This window comes from Arvicanthis niloticus, chromosome 26 (assembly GCF_011762505.2).
Source record: "Arvicanthis niloticus isolate mArvNil1 chromosome 26, mArvNil1.pat.X, whole genome shotgun sequence".
NCBI lineage: Eukaryota > Metazoa > Chordata > Mammalia > Rodentia > Muridae > Arvicanthis > Arvicanthis niloticus.
Genome location: NC_133434.1, coordinates 17,304,623 through 17,322,875, shown reverse-complemented (window position 1 = coordinate 17,322,875; position 18,253 = coordinate 17,304,623). Strand labels below are relative to the sequence as shown.

Below are 18,253 nucleotides of genomic sequence, written 5' to 3'. Positions count from 1 at the left end.
CAAACAAACAAACAAACAACGAAGAAGATCAGCGCCAATAGTGTACTATATGGGCAAGATAACAGGAAGCTGGGCCATCGGGTTTGCATGCCCAGTTTTAGACATGTAGGCAGAGCAAAATAAATGTCTTTGTCAGGCGTGTCCTGCTCCGGCACTGGGTTACTGAGGGTTTTTAGGTCAGGATGAGTTCAGACTGAATGTGAGGAGAGATGTCTGCAGCAGCCGGAGGGGGGACACTGTATGTGCAGAAGTGTCTTTACATGTTTGTGTACATGCTGTGCTATACATGCATGTAGGTAGGGAGACAAGCTGTGCAAGTTGCTTCTCTCCTTTCTTTTTCTACGTGGGTCCCAGAGCTGAAACTAGTTAGGTTGTTAGGCATGGCAGCAAGCACCTGGTATCTGTTATGCCATCCTCCTGGCTCAGAAAATGTATTTACAATTTTTAATATTTTGATTATTATTTTTACGTATGGAGGTGTTTTGGCTGCATGCACGGCTGTGCACCATATGCATGCAGTGCCCACAGAGGGCAGAAGAGGGCATCAGATCTGATAGAGCTGGACTTGTAAACTTATCTTCTGAGTGCTGGGAATTGAACCTAGGTCCTTAGGAAGAGCAGTGAATGCTCTTAACCAAAGCACCTCTCCAGCTCTTGAGAAAGGTTTTTTGTTTTGTTTTGTTTTTAAACCACATGCTAACAACTATTTCAGAATGGGGTGAAGGACAGACATTACAGCTGAGTGACAGAGCATCTGAGCAAACCCTGGTGAGGAGAGGCAGAATGCTTGTGGGAAGCAGGGAGGTATAGCACATCCTGACATCTCAGACAACAGGAATAAAGCTTTAGTCAAGTATTCTCGGATGTGAAAGTGGGTGCAACTGACTCCACAAAGGTGTCCTCTGACCTTCCCAGGCACATGTGGCACGCAGGTCCTCCCTCGCCCACACCCACACCCTGTACATGCACACTACCAGGAAAAACTAGATGGAGAGCAGGACCAAGGATAGTCAACATGTCCATGTGCATATGCCTGTGCAAATACCTGCCCACATACCACACGCCATCCACCCACAATGAACAGGGCCATCAGACACAAAATGTTAAATCCTGTACAAGTCCATGGACATGAAACACTCGAAGCAGATGAATAGAGACAGAAAGAGCTGCCACTGCCAGACATTAGGGCGGGGACACAGGAAATGACATCATAATGGATATAAAATTTTCTTTTAGGATCATCAAAATTTGAAGATTTAAAAACACAAACAAACAAAGAGGGAGTCCTGTTCTAGGGCACATGGTGCCTGGAACTCCTGCCAGACTGCTGGGATGATGGGTGCACACCACCACTGCGCAGCAGACTCAAATTTAAATTGCATCTGAGAGTCAAGCAGCATGCTGCTGGAAGCACTCCTGAAGACTTTTAGGCTGGCTTGACTGGAAAGCCAGTCCATACTGAGGCGGACTCACATCTCACCCATCACAACCTTCCCAAGCATCGTGTTTCTGTGCCTGGAAAATGAGACGCACAGCATCCACAGGATGTCAATGAAGAATCACTCTGTGCCCAGCTAAAGTCTGCTCTTGCATGTAGAAAAACCACTGCCACCCTAGAGTAAAGGCCGTCCAGGCTCAGCATTTTCTACTTGTGCCACTCTGAAAACTCTACGTTCTACATTTACAAGATCTGACTTCAGAGGTATGAAGAAGGTTCAAGTGTTTTCCAACCAGGTGAGCATCAGGACGTTTGGGTTTAGGAAGGCTCATGCTACAATGGGAGAAATGCTTTGCTGTTAGAGCAACTTAGAACTCAGGCCAGGCCATATAAGTCCAGGGCAGTATGTAAGTAAAGGAATCTGCTTACGATTTCATAGGCTCAGGGCAGAGAAATGGCTCAGCTGTGGGGAGCACATGTTGTTCCTGCAGAGGACCCAAGTTCTATCCCAGCACTGCATCAGGTAGGTCACTGCCTGCAATCCAGCTTCAGGGAGCCAACCTCTCTCACCTCTTTGGGCTCATATACACATAAATAATAAACATTAAAAAAATAAAGATTTAAAAATATGTTTAATATTTTCCAGTCTTTTGAAATGGCTCACCAGGTAGAGAAGAGCTTGCTGCCAAGCCTGATGATCTGAGTTCGATCCTCAGACATCAGAAAGTAGAAGAAACACACTCCTTCCAAGTTGTCTTCTGGCATCCCACCCTACCCTTGTCACCACATGCACACATACAAGCACATGTGCCTTCCCACTCTCTCTCTAACAAAGTGTGTGTGTGTGTGTGTGTATGTGTGTGTGTGTGTGTGAGAGAGAGACATAAGTCTTTGTGGCAAGCTTCAACACCAGGCACCAGGGTATGCTGATTTGGTAAAACCACTGCCTGGTCAGGCTCTCTGTAAGCCATTGGCCAATCAGCTCAGGACTTGCTGGAGCCAAGACCCCACAAGGCCACCTTATGAGAGCTTTGCAGAAACTGCACTTAACACCGCCATCCCTGCGGAGATCTAGAGACCTACCTTCCTTAACCCCCTCAGTCCCTCTCAGCTTAAGCTGACCCTGTTTAGGGGTACGGTTTCAAGGTTTCTATATCAACTTTTTTTTTTTTTTTTTAAAGACAAGGTCTCACTATGTAGTCCTGGCTATCCTGGAGCTCTTAATGTAGACAAGGCTGGCCTTGAACTTGGAGCTCCACCTACCTCCTCCTCCAATATACTGGGACTGAAGTTGTGCACCATCAATACCAGGCTTCTTTTCCCCCACCAACTCAAAACACAGTCACGAGATGGCGGAGCTCTTCGTTTTTTGAAACAGGGTCTCACTTTGTCACCAATACCAAACTCATAGCAATCCTCATGCCTCAGCAAAGCTGTTTTAGAAAACGTTTTTTCAGTGTCAATAACACTCTGGCAAAAATGGTCAACATGCTTCAAACTCCAAAACTGTCCCTTGAGGAATGTGGCAAGCACCACGGTGACAGTCCTTCTCTGTGTGACCAGGGAAGGAGACATGATGACGGGAAGTGAGCAGATGAGTCTATTTTCTAGGAAAGGACAAAGATGTAAGACGTGTATCTCGGTGGCTTGAGAGCTGAGCCTACCTAAGGTGCTAAGAGCTCTTTTAAGAGCTGCAAGCATTGTGATCTGGGAGAGGGGGGAGGGAGGGCCAGGTCACCTAGTTAGTTCTGAGCTGGGTTTTGTTATGAAGATGACAGAAGACAATAAAATCAGGAGGCTCTATTCACTTAGGAAAGAAGAAAACAGGTCGATCGGGAAATCAAGTCAACCACACCTGGGGAGGGGGCAGCAGAAAGTGCTGTTGACAAAGTTTTGGAGGGTTTGTTGTTAAGGGCCCCTATTCACAGCAGAAAGGGAATTCTATCCTTAAGCTTCTAAAAGGCTAATGTGCAAATGAGTCCCCCAGGGATGGAGTCAAAAGGCAGCGTTTGGGCTGAGGATACGGCTCAGTAGGTAGACTGCTGGCCTAGCGTGAAGCCTTGGGTTAATCTCTACCTGTAATCCCAGCATTCAGGAGTCAGGAGGATTGATTTGAAGGCCGCCTGACCTATATATGTTCTGGGCAGACCTGGGCTAAGAGTAAACTGAACCCCTTTTAAAATAATTTATTTGTATTTATGTACACTGGTGTTCTGCCCGCATGTATGTCTATGTGATGGTGTCAGAGGATCTGGAACTGGAGTTAGACGGTGAGCTGCTGGGGGGGTCTTACACTGCCAACCAGTGAGTGGATGCTGAGAATTGAACCTGGGTCCTCTGGAAGAGCAACCAGTGCTCTTAGTCATTGTCATTGAACCATTCATCTGTCTGGCCCCCAGGAGCAGACTGATTTAGTAGGTCTAAGGTGGAGGTCCACGTGCCACTTCACTTGAAACACACTTGATCACTCGGTATCCACACTCCATCCTAGTGTTCTGACCTGTCAACAGAGACCACTGAACAGGAGCTGGGCAGCAGCACTAGCCAGCTCACACCCAACTTCCTATATGTTTAAATTCCTGGTGAGCAGAAGCTGCTGATCCCCCTCAGTAGCAGGGAAGACAGTGAAGGTTTGTGGGGGTTGGGCTACAGTAGGTGAAATGGCTTTGATGAAGATTTCTTTACCTGTACCCACACTGTTCAGTACCAGATCAGACAATACTTTTGGGAGGTTCAACTGTACCAGGTGAGACCCTCTCCACGTCAGCAGCACCCTTCCCCACAGTCATCATCGAAAACATCCCCAGGGGCTCAATCTACAACTCCACCTCCTGAGGACCCAATACCCTTCCCCAGCCTCTCTTGGGAGGTCCAAGACAAGGAGCACGGGCATCCATTTAGGCAAACACACCCATACATAAGATAAAATAAACTAATTAAAAAGTGGAGTACCAGGACACTGTGAAATGTCTCCTGGAATGCAAATTCTCCCTGCTGAGAGAAGTTTGCCTCTCAGAAACAAACAGGATGAAACAGTATAGTTTTTCCATGGAAATAAAACATGGATGCCAGGGAACTCAGTGGACAAAACATCTAATAGCTCTTGAACAAGGGCAAGCTCTGACGATTAAGAGAGACTTGAAATACTGAGACCAACCTGACACCTGCTGCAGTCTGAGCACCAGAGGCCAGTCCCTAGAACTCACTCCACAGAAGTTGTCTTCTGACTTCCACATGGGTGCCCATGTCCCTCCCTGCTCTCCCCTCACAAAAATCATGGAAAAATCCCTATTAATCTTTTATAAATTTAACCACTAGCTATAAGCCACTACAAGAGTTCTAGAAAAGACGTAAGACAGTAGGAGCCATGTGTGGTGGTGCACACCGTAATCCAAGGACTTGGGAGGTAGAGGCAAGATCAGCTCCATGTCACCTTCAGCATCCTCAACCACAGGGTTCAAGGCCAGCCTGAGCCAGCTGAGAGCTTATCTTAAACAAACAAAACAAGAATATAAGAACAAACAATAAGAGAGGGGAAGGAGAGGAGGAAGGAAGCCAAGCAGGTCAGTGTGCTGGAGAGCACCTGCAATGCTAGTATCTGGGAGGCAGAGGTGGGAAGGTTCAAAAGCTGTAACTAAGACCATCTCAAACAAACAAACAAACAAATTAACAAACCCCCACAAACCAACAAAAGCGGGAGGGGAGAGAAAAGAGGAGACTGGGATAGAGCTGGCAATGAAGAGCTTCCTTAGCGCCACGAACACACAAAATAAAAATACTCACTTTGAGTCAAGCATGGTGGCACAGTCCTGTAACTGCAGCACTTGGGAGGCAGATACAAGCAGATCTCTGAGTTCAAGGCCTTCCAGGCCTACATAGCCAACTCCTGGCCCTCCAGGGCCACTTTATGAGAAAACCTCAAACAAAAGAAACAAACAAACAAAAGCCTCAGTTTGAAGTAAAGCTGCCCTGACAGAAAATGTCCTGTTGCTGGAAAGTAAAGACACAAGAAAATCCCAGCACTCAAGAAACTGAGTGAGGTAGGAGAAAGGTTCCAAGTTCAAGGCTGGTCTGGCCTGTACAGAAAGACCCTATCTAAGGAAGACCTAACAACAGAAGCCATCAACTCTAAGAACTTTAGTCCCAGCACTTTGGAAGCAGAGGCAGATGCACCTGGTCGACAGAGGATAGCCTAGTCTACAGAACTAGTTCTAGGACACTCAAGACTACACAAAGAAACCCTGTCTCAAAAAGAAAAGCCAAAACAAAACAAAACAAAATAAAAGGCTGGGTTTAAAAGACCTTTAAACCCAGTGGGAGAAGACAGGAATCTCAGTGAATATGAAGCCAGCCTAGTCTATTACCAGGTTCAAGGCCAGCCAGAGGTATACAGTGAGACCCTGGGCCCCTCTCTCCCTCCCCCCCCCACTCTCTCTCTCTCTCTCTCTCTCTCTCTCTCAAAAAAAAAGGGGGGGGGTTCGGAAGACAAGCATGGTGGTGTAGAGTGAAAAAACTGTTGAGGCTGCAGCAATTCAGAAGAGGAGGCAGGAAGAAAGATCATGAGTTCTATTACAGAGTCTAAGCAACCAACTTGTTCACACAGCTTGGGCCACATAAAAACCTGTCATCCCCACAAAAATGGAAGCGAAGGCTAAAAAGATAGCCAGCTTGGCAGTTAAGAGCACCTGCAGATGAGGAACTGGGTTCAGTTCTTAGCACCTACATACACCAAGTAGCTCACCAGCATAGGTGAGCTATACCCAGCTAGTTCTAGATCAATGACTTCTCCAGGCACACACACACACACACATGCACACACGCACTGTGCACATAAACACATGAAGGCACACATATACACATAAATAAAAGTAAACAAGCCCTTTAAAAGGGTATTGAGATGGCTTATCAGTATAAGAGCACTTGTTACACAAGCATAAGGACCTGAGTTTGAGTCCCAAAAACCCACATAAAAGCTGGACACACGACAGCAATGCCATCCCAAGCACCCCTGCTACAGAGGGATGGGAGGCAGAGAAGCCCTAGAAGTGCCAGGGCCAGCTGGGACGGCTAGCCTGCCACATCCAGGGGAGACGGAAGGTGAGGTCTAACAAGCTGTACCTTAACACATAAGGAAAGGGCAGGGAGGAGGCGGGAACCTGAGTATGAAGGCACAAGTTTATAATCCCAGCACTCAGAGACCATGTCTGTCTGTCTGACTCTCTCTCTTTCTCTTTCTCTGTGTTAGTTATTACTTGTAGTGTTGGCATTATTTTAAATTTCTTTGAGTATAAGACACTGTAGCCCCAGCCTACAACCCCAACAGTTAGAAAACAGACGCAGGAGCATCAAAGAGTCAAGGTCGTCCTCCCCTACAAAGTTGGAGGTCAGTCTGGGCTACAAGAAAACCTGTCTCAAAAACACACAAGAAGTCATTTTGATGAAACAGAATGCACAGGGCCACTGATAAGAGGTTATCTGTTAATGTGCTCAAAATACCGCCCTTTCTGTGTGAACAGTAACTGTGGCTCAAAGAGCAGGAGAGTTGTGGAGCCAGATTACAGCTTTCTAATACTTCAAAACAAATCCCAACCTGACAGGAGTTAGATGCACCAGGGAGACTAAGGCAGGATGACTAACTCCCAAGTTCCAGGCCAGCCTTGGTCTCAAAAAAACAAAAACAACCACAACCCCAAAGATATCATGAAAGTCAAGGGAAATAAAGAATCAACCAAAACAGCAAGCACAACAAAGTTTACAGAATGCATGGGCCCTGGGTTCCGAGGGGAGGGGGGAGGGGAGTGTGTGTCCCGATTCCTCCCCCACAGTGTCAAGGGCGACAGGTTCCAAGGAAGCAAACTGACTTCAAGCAGTTTATCCTACGCCAACAATAAACTTCCCAGCAGGTTCTTACCTAAGGTGAGAACTGATTAAAACACAGGAAGGTGTCCCTAAATCACCAGTCTGGGGGATTCAAAGATAACCAAGTGTCGGCTCAGATTCCAGAGGACTCACTGTGCGGAGCCTATACATAGTTTGGTCTGTCCTTTGTACAAGTGACCAACTGGGGAAGGGAAAAGTTTTAAATAGCTCCTGAGTGTCGGGGGAGGATGGCTCCTCTCAACTGTATTAAAACATCTTGTAAAGGAAGGGAGAATGCCTCGTGAAGTCAAAAGAAGAATCCGTCCTACATAGAGTTTATCAAGAGGAAGAAGTTATTAATATTCTCACGAGATGCAAAAGTTATGCTGCACTTACGCCTTCGGCAGAACCCAAGCCTTCAAGCATTTGATCCTGACCTGAGCAAAAAGGGCAACAGTTATCAAGCCTTCAAAGCTTATCCTCTGTCAGCCTGGGGCAAAATCTCTGGAATAGTAGTAAATGTCATCACTCTGCAGGTCGCCGGATTCAGGCTACTACAGCTAGCCACAGCCCGGGAGTGCCAAGCCTTCCCAAAATAGCTCTGACTTTATACACAATGCTCAAACACCTTACATGCAAACCCTCAAATAGAGAGTGCTGAACTACGGGTCACTCACTACTCAGCAGCCTGGGACAGAGGTAAATGAAACACCACTGATGGGAAGGCATGTGGTCTTAAATGACGAGCCCAGAACAAATTTAAATATGACTTGCTCTCCCTCAAAATAGTATCAATATGACTGTCTCAAAACCAAATCTCACCACATGTTTTTAAGTCACTGTCCCCAACACAAGTAGACTTAATCACAGGGGGGAAAAACACAGAAAAATACAGACCCAATATCCAAAAGACTGTTCAGGAACAATGTAATTTTTATCTGATCACAGAAAAACCATCCACCTACTTTCATTTTGCAGCCCAAGACTTAGAGATATCTTTTCCTACATGAATTTTAAAGGGCCTGCTCTGTTTTAAACTTGGTAGTCTGGGGGGTGCAGTACTTGATTGCCTCATGTGCTTGATCCTCAAGCACCTCAAATTATTAAAATTTAATAAGAGAAGACATATAGTGCCTTAGGGGTATCTCACTTTTGTATTCGAAATATCTTATAAATTTTCTCACTTGAAAACTCGGTATTTGAATACTTGGTACAGGTTTCCCATTTTGTCATTTAAAAACTGCAGCTCTTGAGGAGTGAGGATGTTTTGTTAGGTTGTAACATTCCAAAGTAACACAAGATGACAGTCTCAAATCCCACCTCCCATGTTTCTTTAAGAAACATTGTGAGCCTTCTGAATTTCTCCAAATGAGTCTTTATGAAGGCTCACCATATATATTAGCCTTGAGAGCCTTGTAATGTTTTTCAACCTTCTTATATTATTGGGAACCTAATAATGTGCCTTTTATACATTGTGCCTTTCCTCTCCCCTCCTTCAAAATCTACAGTGATCAATGAGATAATTGGGGAAGCTGATTTGTTTCCCAAAGAAAAGGAAGAACTGAACGAAAAGCCGGGCGGGAAAAGGGAGGAGTAGGGCTCCGGGTCTTTTTAGCACTTTGTTGATAAACGCCGGCTTTAAGTGAGATAACTTAAGTCTGCTTAAGCCTCTGGGAAGTCACTGAAATAAAACTGATTTGAGAGTCAGAACAAGGCACGGTGGTCGTGCCTTTGGGAAGTTTTTAGCTGCTGGGTCGGGCCGGGTGCACACTTCGGGGTGACCCCGCTGCCTACGATCTCACCTGCAACCCCTCCCGTTAGGGTCCTTAGCACCGGGTCCCACACTCAGTCCTGCTCGGAACCCGAGCTGGCCCATACACCCAGGCAACCTCACACAGGCTCGCGACCCCAGCCTCGCAAGTCCCCGGCGGCCTGGGTTGCTCTCGCCCTAGCCCGCAGGCCCCGGCCTCTGTCGGCCCGCGCCCGCTTGGCCCGCCGCGCCCCTCTCGGCCGGAACCCGGGCCCCGCTACCCTCACCCGAGGCTCACCGAGCCATGGCCGTCCGCCGCCCCCGCCGCGTCGTCCTGCTGCAGCTCCGCAGTCATGGCCGTAGTGCCCCTCCGCGTGGAGCCCTACTCTCGTTGTCGTCTTCCCCGACACCACCGCCGCCCCCGAAGCCCCGGAGCACCGGGAGGCACCGCCCACACGTCCCGCCCCCGCCCGCGGCGCGCGCTCGAAGCCCCGCCCACGCCAGCCCGCTCCCAACACTCCCCACCCACAGCAGGCGGCAAAGGCTCCGCCCATGGCGTTCGCTGGATGTCCCACCCCCACCAACCGGCTCTCACCCATCTTGAGGCTTGATCCGGAGACCCCGCCCACATGCCCCACTCACACAACTGAGGTTTTCCCCCCCCAGGGCCCCGCCCAGCCAGCAGAGGCCCCGCCCACACACTCTGCTCACGCCCGCAGCGTGCGCTAGAGGCGTCACCCACGCCCGCCTCTGGCTTGCGTGAGCCGGAGGCGGGGCGTCTTGGTGTGCTCCATCCCACGTGACCGCAGCCGGGCACAGACTAAGGGGTCAGCGTCGCCTCGCCAGCTGTTGCGATTTCCGCCTTAGGTGCCCAGGAAGTGGTCGGTGAGGCCTCTGGGTTTCCAAGACTCTTTTTCTCCATCCTGCGCTGGCTGAGCCTCGCATCTGCGTCCGGCCCGTCCTCAGCTCCCCATAGGCCTGATGAGGCTGCTGGGTTCCTTCTGCTGACAGACTTTCCCACCAGGCCTTCTAGCCATTTCCTGTTCTAGGGACGCAAAGAGAAGCATAGACTGACTCGATGGTTTGTATAAAGACAGCTGAATGGCCAGAACATTCACAGAGCTCAGCATCGTGTCTTAATCCTGAACATAGTTGCCACATGTTCCAAATTCCCGTTTTGAGCCCATGTGTGTGCAAGCTGTGTTGACCCTAACGTACGCACTAAGCCACATCCTACCCCTTTTAATGCTTGGGAACAGGGGTTTTATTGATAGTGGTTTTGGTTTGGATTTTTTGAGGCAGGGTGTCACGTGGATTAAACTAGCCTCAGACTAACTGTGTAGCCAACGTTGGTCTTAAATTCTTGATCCTCTGCCTCCACCTGGTCATATGATGGTAAGTCCTTACTGCCATATTCAACTTAAATGTTTTACTTTGAGATGATCTCGTTAAGTTGCCCGGGCTGGCTTGAACTTTCTATGCTTCTGCCTTAGCTGAAAATTGGGACCTGTATCTATTAGGTCCATGTTTGTCAGGATTCTCTAAGGACAGAACCATTGGAGTTGATAAAATTATGATAGGAGGACCCTGGAAAGTGTGGCTCAGCGGTTAAGAGCATTAAAAGCACTGGCAGCTCTTCCAGAGGTTCAGTTCCCAGCAACCACATGGTAGCTCACAACCATCTATGATCTAATGCCCTCTTCTGGTGTGTGGTTGTACATACAGATAGAGCATTCCAATACGTAAAGTTTTCAAAATAGAAAATTATAGAGACTGATTAAGTTATTAGGTTGACTTAACAATCAAAGGCAGGTGTCCAGTGTCTATACACACTGAAGAGCCGAATCACAGAACAGCAGGAGGCAGTACAAGAAACTAGAATTCCTAAGCCTTGGCAGTCGTAAACCATTTGTCTGGGTGCTGAGACTCAAACTCAGGGCCCCTACAAGAGCAGTGTATGCTTTTAACCACTGAGCCATCTCTCGAGCCCCATTTTCTTAAGTGGTATAGCCCCAGTTAAGTTGTTCATGCACCATTAAGTAACCCTTATGCTTGTGTAAGCAACCCGGTTGAATCCCTGCAGGTCACTGTTCTGCAGCCATTTCCTCCAAATTAAACCTACTTTGGAAGGTAGCACCTTATGCTCAGGAGGTAAACAAATCAAAGGCTTCAGGTAGTCCTTGAAAATGACTGAGTGATTAGGTCCCACTCTCCCCAAACAAATATCGACAGGACTGCTGAGAGTCTGAGATAAACTGAGCTGCCCCAAAGAGGTTCAGACCAGCCAGGCTGCCTGCCAGAGACCCACTGCAGCCGTCAAGAAGCCTACAAGCTGTGCAGTGTTCTTCAGGTTTCCAGCTTTATGGGACTGTCACTCATGCTGGGATGGACTTTGGTGATAACAGCTGTCTGTGAGTCATCTCTGCTCCTATAATTGACCCTGACCTACACTCCTATAAGTAGCCCCAATAAAACTCATTCGTTTGCCAAGTTGGACTTTGGAATTCTTACTTTGGTCGAAATACACAATATACAATATACATGTCCCAGAGAACTGGGGCAGGCTAGATGTAATGGCCCATGTCTTTAATCCCAGCACTCACCAAGCAAAATCTCTATGAGTTTGAGGCTATCCTGGTCTACAGATCAAGTTCCAGGACAGCGAGAGCTACACAGAGAAACCCTGTCTCAAAACAAAACAAAGCAAAAAAAAACAGAATGAAGGAGGGCCAGATGTGCCTGTGCATGACTAGAATTCTAGCACTTGGGAGACTGAGGCAGGAGAATTGCTGTGAGTTTGAGACTAAACTGGGACTAACTATGTATTGAGTCCAAGGCTAGCCTAGAGCACATAAACAAAAGCCTATCTCAGCAAAACAAAGAACAAGGGGCAACAAGAGAGACAAGCACTGGTGACACTGCTGGAAGTAAGACCTCTAGGAAGAGTTTACATTAAGACTGTGTCTCTGTGTCTCCTAGGCTGGCCTTTAACTCCCGATCCTACCGCTTCAGCCTACCAGGGTTGAGATTACAGTCCTTTGCCATCAGGCCTGGTAGAAACCAGTTTTTATCAGGGGGAAGTATACATACTCAGATTGGAAAAAGTCATCACGTTCAGAAGTGAGCACATACCTGAGCTCATATAATGTGATCAAAACAATGGCAGAGGTCTAGGGGAGATGGCTCAGTTGGGTAGAAGTCAGCCTGAGGTCATGAGTTAGATTCCCATGACCCTCGTCATGGAAGGAGAGTCTCAACCTCTGTGCTGTGGTACACTCTCCCACGTACATCTACATAAATGAATAGATGTAATAATAAGAATTATATCTCTGATATATAGAGAGGTCACACAGCCACACACCAGAGGCAGACAAAAAAGCCTCAGTGGAGAATTTATCATTTTAATGTACCAGGTTTATTCTAGGTCTCATAAAAAGAGTAAATTTAAGTGAGCCAGCTATTTTTAGCTGGTTCCTCGTTTCTCTGGAGGCTGTTATCTAAAATAACAACAATGAACTAATTTTTTTTGTTTTGTTTTTTCTTTCTTTTTTGTTTTTTGTTGTTTTGTTTTTGTTTTTTGTTTTTTGAGACAGAGTTTCTCTGTGTAGTCTTGGCTGACCTGGAACTCACTCTGTAGACCAGGCTGGCCTCAAACTCAAAAATCCTCCTGCCTCTGCCTCCCAAATGCTGGGATTAAAGGTGTGCGCCACCACTGCCCAGCTAGCAATGAACAATTTTGAAGTCTCCGTAATCGGTCCTTTACAGGGGGCAACCTTCCCTCTCCCCAAACCCTACCTCTGATGCATGGGTGTTTACTCCAAAAAGTGCCTGCCTTGAGCCTAACAAAAGCCCAGAGATCAACTACGCTTGAAAAGGAAATCAAAACAGAGACCAAAGTTCTGCAAAGGGTGTGTGCCCTCTTTGTAGCTGTACTCAAAACAGCAAGTCCCAGTCCCAGTAAGATAAGTGGTTGGAGCTCTGACAGAAAGGCATCCAAGACTCTCACCTTAGGAACTAAAAAGCAGTACTTGAAAGGAAAAAAAAAAAAAAAAATCAAATCGCACAAAAATGAGGGAGGGAATGTAACCTAGTAAGAGGAACAGAAACCCCCAAACCGTGCCTACCTACACTAGTGACTGTGAGAAGTGTGACAGGCTACCGTGCCATCACCCTGAATCCTAGCACTCTGGAAGGAGGGGCACAGAGATTACCGAAATTTTGAAGCCAGTGTGCATGGGCTACATAGTAACTACCGGGTTATCCTGGACACTGGAGTTAAGACCCTGTTTCAAAAAAAAAAGGGGGGGGGGAGGGAGGGAAGGAGAGAGAGAGAGAGAGAGAGAGAGAGAGAGAGAGAGAGAGAGAGAGAGAGAGAGAGAGAATATCCCAACAACTATTTAATAAAAAAGCAAAACCTGTAACTACAAAACTAATAGGTAATGAAGATAGGAATGGAAACAAAGCAAAGGCCGGAGTTTTTGCCTTTCGAAGAGGGTTTGCCTAGCAGGTAGGAGGCCCTAGGCTTGATTCTTAGCATGATACAATGTACCTTAGTTGGCTAGAGTGCTTGCTTAGTATGCAGGAAGCCCTAGATTCAACTTCCAGCACCACCTTGGCATGGTGGTGTGCTGTGTCCACAATCCAGCACTGAGGAGGTGGAGGGAGGAGGATCAGGGGTTCAAGGCCATCCTCACCTATGTATGTATGTATGTATGTATGTATGTATGTATGTATGTATGTTTGATGTCCTTCTATCTTAAAAAATAAAAGCAAAAAAAGGAAGAAACAACCATAAGAAGTAAGCTGGAAAACATGAGTGATCTAAATCTATTAATGTCAATAATTACTTTAGTAATAGATCAAACATTTTTTTCCCTAAGAGGTATGTTTTATTTTCATCAATCATACAAATAATTTTCTATAATATCCCAGGGCAAACCAGTGAAATTTGGCAGTCCGATTTGGGGGGGGGGGGAGGGGCGGCTTCAGAGACCCTTGGGCCGGTGGCATTGGGGTCACGTGCTGGGGGTCACAGTGCAGCTTGTGGCTCGTGTCCATCTTGCAGGTGGTTCTTCCTCCACATCACGAGAGGATCTTGGAGATGACGCAGTGGGGTGGAGTGGGGTTTTTAGGAGATTTCACTCCTCTTTTCCTGTTCTTGTTTTTGGTTTTTTGAGACAGGGTTTCTCTGTATAGCTCTGGCTGTCCTGGAACTCACTCTGTAGACCAGGCTGGCCTCGAACTCAGAAATCCTCCTGCCTCTGCCTCCCAAGTGCTGGTATTAAAGGCGTGTGCCACCACTGCCTGGCCTCTTTTCCTGTTCAATGGTCTCTTTGGTTGGCAGGATGTTCCCCTGTGTCTCTGTTTTCTTCAGCTTGGCCTTATGGAAGCTGGCGATTTCCCCCATGTCCGGCTTGTCCGCCATTTTCTTAGGCTCGTGTATTCTCATTCCAAGCTCGCGCTCCAGGTGCTCCCACCCTTGTTGCTGCAGCAAGAGACTGGATCAAACGGTCTAATTAAAAGGAATTGGTTAACACATTGGCATTTAAAAAGGAAGCACAATGGGGGCCGGAAACAGTTTTGCTGGGGAATGGGCTTCTTAGAGCACAGCAATTCTGCTGGTTAAGCCAGGTTTTCAGTCTTATCTACCTTTGACTACTAGAGATCACATTCTGTAACCCACCACCCTGATGGCTCTCTGCATTCATACACAGTTCTTAATTGCTGTTTGTTCTCTGTTTTTCTGTATCCATTCCCAGAGCTATAGTCAAGTTTAGCTGGGGCACTCACTGTCTTTTAAAAACCACTCCTGTAATCTGAGTATTCTCCGGAACACTGGGCGGGGGAAGGAAGGTCAGAAAGTCAAGGTCATCCTCAGCCAAATGCTGGCTGTGAAGCCTGACTAAAGTAAAAGAAAACAACAGAAAGGGAAGAACAGAGGAACAAAAACCAACACAGCAGACAAACCTCAAATACCTGGGCTTTTGCTCTAGCTAACCGCTCTTTTCTTTCCAGTGGTATGCTATTCTAACGCAACACCAGGCAAAGTTGGAAGAGTTCTACTTTTCCTTGATGTGGGCAGTAGTTGCAATGTTGGTGTCCTCTTGCTAGCCAGACCTCAGGTTGTCCAACTGCAAAATCCCATGTTGGCCTCTGTCACTGTGGATGGCCGTTGGCGTCAGTTGTCACAGGAAACTCCCAAAGGCTGAGTATAAGGAATCCTATTGAGGAGAGTTTGAGGGACCAAGAGAGAAAGAAGAGAAGCAAGACTAAAGAGAAGACATTGAATCGCAAGGTAGACCTCAGCTGAATGTTTGTGTTGGATTAGCCATAAGTGGGGAGGGAGACAGAGCTGACCTTAGCATGTTCTTTAAAAAACAAACTAAAACAAGTTGTTGTTGTTAAGTGTGGTGTGTGTGTGTGCAGGCATATACATACAGGTTAGAAAACAACCTTCAGAGGTTGACTCTCTCCTCTCCAGGACTCAGCTAGTCAGGCTTTTTCAGCAAGGACTTTTACCCACTGATGCATTTGGGGTAAACACGCTTGTCACTGAGCCAACCTTCAGTGCATCAGAAAAGACCGGAACACCTGGGTAGTGTGAGCAAGCACCTTCCACACTGGCCTCCGGTTGAAGTGCTGGACACAGCTAAAATTGTGTGTCATTTGGTTTTCTTGGTGAAGTCCATATCCCTAGGGCTACGAGACAAGGAAATCACTACTTTGATCACCAGACCTAGAGATACAGCTATGGTTGCTGAGAGTTTCTAGAAGCACTTTTTGGTTTTGATTTTTAGGACAAAATATTGCTATATGTGGCTCAGGCTGACCTCACTTTCAAAGCAATCCCCCTGCCTCAGTCAGCCTCCCAGATACCAATATTACAGATGAGTGCTGTGATGTTTGCTTTCCTAACCACATCCTTTAAAAGCAAAATACGAATCAGGGTGTATACCCACCATGAAGATCGACAGTTCAAGGTCGTCTCCCGCCAGATATAGAATGTGAGGATGGCCTGGGCTATATGACACTCAAGAGAAAGAGAAGAGGGAAAGGAAGAGAAGGAGAGAAGGAAGGAATTAGTTGGATGTGGTGACACATGCCTGGACTTTTGAGAGCCTGAGGCAGAAAGATCATTGAGAGACTCTCTGGCAGCCAGCCTAGCCCAGTCAGTGAGCTTCAGGTTCATTGAAAGACCCCGACTAACAAAAAGAAAAAAGAATAAAAAAAAAATGAAGAGAAAAAGTCAGAGTGACCTGATGTTGACCTCTGTGTTCCACATAAATGCGAACTTTATTACTTACACACATATTCACAAACACACTCGCACCTACATGTGTGTACTTACACACACACACACACACACACACAATGATGGTTTACCCTATTGCTTCTGAAGTCATGGGAAATAGGATATGTTTGAAACTCCATGGTGACTGTCACATGGGCCACATCTGCAAACAAGAAGCTCAAAGAAGCAGGCTCACGTGTACACGGACAGAATGAATTCCCACTCAGTTGTCGATTTCTGCTTTAATGCTTATAAAAATCTTCTTTGCGTATGTCTGCTTTGATTCTCACTGTGCCTCTTCAGTCTCAGTGCACTGTAACTCTGAAACAGTGACCCACAATAAGAAGAATGTGCTTGGGTCAGCAACCCTGTGACTCTGATAAAATTTATAGACAAATCATCAAAGCTGTCGGGGAGAGAAGAGTACCCTCTAGCAGAAGTGATGTTCATTTGAAAATAGCTAATTGCATTTCTGCATGATTGGGCTCTAAAAAAGCTACACCTTAGGGTCCTTAGAAATAGCATGTCTCCTCCTGGCTGCCTGCAGAAGACAAGACAGTGTCCTCCTGGCTGCCTGCAGATCAAGATGTGAAACTCTCAGCTCCTCCAGCACCATGCTTCCCTATATGATCATAATGGACAAAGCCTCTGAAACTGTAAGCCAGCCCCAATGACATGTTTTCCTTTATAAGAGTTGCTGGGGTCATAGTGTCTCTTCACAGCAATAAAACCCTAATTAAGACGCCTGACAGGCAGGAAGTCCAGGTTCCACCCCCAAAATCACAAAAACCAGGCATGATGTCATTCCAGTAATCCCACCACTCCAGAGAGACAGGAGGATCACAAAGGTCAACCTCCACTACATAGTGTGTTTGTCTCTTGAAGACTCAGAACTCTGTACCTCCCATATGCCTTCCTGTACTTGCAGTGGAGCACATTTCATGGTCTCTGCAGATCTGTTCTGCATCCCTGGTAGTGTTTATATGTTTCCACTGGGCGTCTGTGCTTTTACTACCAAGACCTATGGCTCAGATTTTTGCCAGACTTTTTGTTTGTTTGTTTGTTTTTGGTTTTTTTTTTTTTTTTTTTTTTTTTTTTTTTTTTGGTTTTTTTTTTTTGTTGTTGTTGTTGTTTTTTTTGGTTTGGTTTGGTTTGGTTTGGTTTGGTTTGGTTTGGTTTTTTTTGAGACAGGGTTTCTCTGTGTAGTCCTGGCTGTCCTGAAACTCACTCTGTAGACCAGACCAGGCTGGCCTCGAACTCAGAAATCTGCCTGCCTCTGCCTCCTGAGTGCTGGGATTAAAGGCGTGCACGACCACTGCCCTGCAGACTTTTCTTTTGGACCAATAAAGCTTTGTCTTCCTGGGAGAAGTGTGAGAAACCTCTAGGAGTCCTCTCCTTCCTGTGATCCTAGACCATGCAGGTCCCTTACACCAGTGGGGTGAGTGGCAGTGTGCATGCCCTGCCCCCTTGTGCAGCTTTCTTGGTCAGACTTCCCAGTAAGCCCAGGAAGAAATCACTCTGTTTCATTTCCTGATCTCTATTGTATGAAGTCGAAATTTCTGGTCGTGTCACGTGATATAGACTCACATTGTGTTTTGCTGAGGCAAGACCCGTGAAGTTTAGAGAGAGTATAGCTAGGACTCAGTAACAGCGAGGATGTGCCTGCATAGCCAGCTGTGCAATTCTTTATTGGTCTCAAGCCTTTGCTGATCTTCACTTCCTTGAGAGAGACACAGCAGAGAAGCTCTTGGCATTTCGGTTGGTTCTGGTCACTCCTGCTTGATTCCGTGCTGATTTGACACGGAGACCTGGAAGTTTCTGCTGGATCTTGCTGTCTTTGCTGATTTGTGTTTGGTGGCACTTTTGAACTGGACTGTTAATATCCTGACACCACTGAACTGGACTGCTGGTATCC

General features: G+C 46.7%; 1 protein-coding gene across 7 annotated transcripts in view; it reads right to left on the bottom strand.

Annotated features, from left to right (window-relative positions):
• The window catches only part of Usp28 (ubiquitin specific peptidase 28), a 53,135-nt gene extending 43,622 nt beyond the window's left edge, over positions 1 to 9,513 (bottom strand). For 4 of the 7 annotated variants that reach the window (XM_076925076.1, XM_076925079.1, XM_076925081.1 and 1 more), the window contains exon 1: positions 9,346 to 9,498. In XM_076925076.1, coding sequence (XP_076781191.1) covers positions 9,346 to 9,402 — 57 coding nt within the window. In that variant the 5' untranslated portion in view covers positions 9,403 to 9,498. Of the gene's footprint in view, positions 1 to 5,221; positions 5,357 to 9,345 lie in introns of those variants that run through there. The other 3 variants (XM_076925080.1, XM_076925082.1, XM_076925078.1) reach the window with 3 other exon arrangements.
• Between the last annotated feature and the right edge of the window lie 8,740 nt (positions 9,514 to 18,253).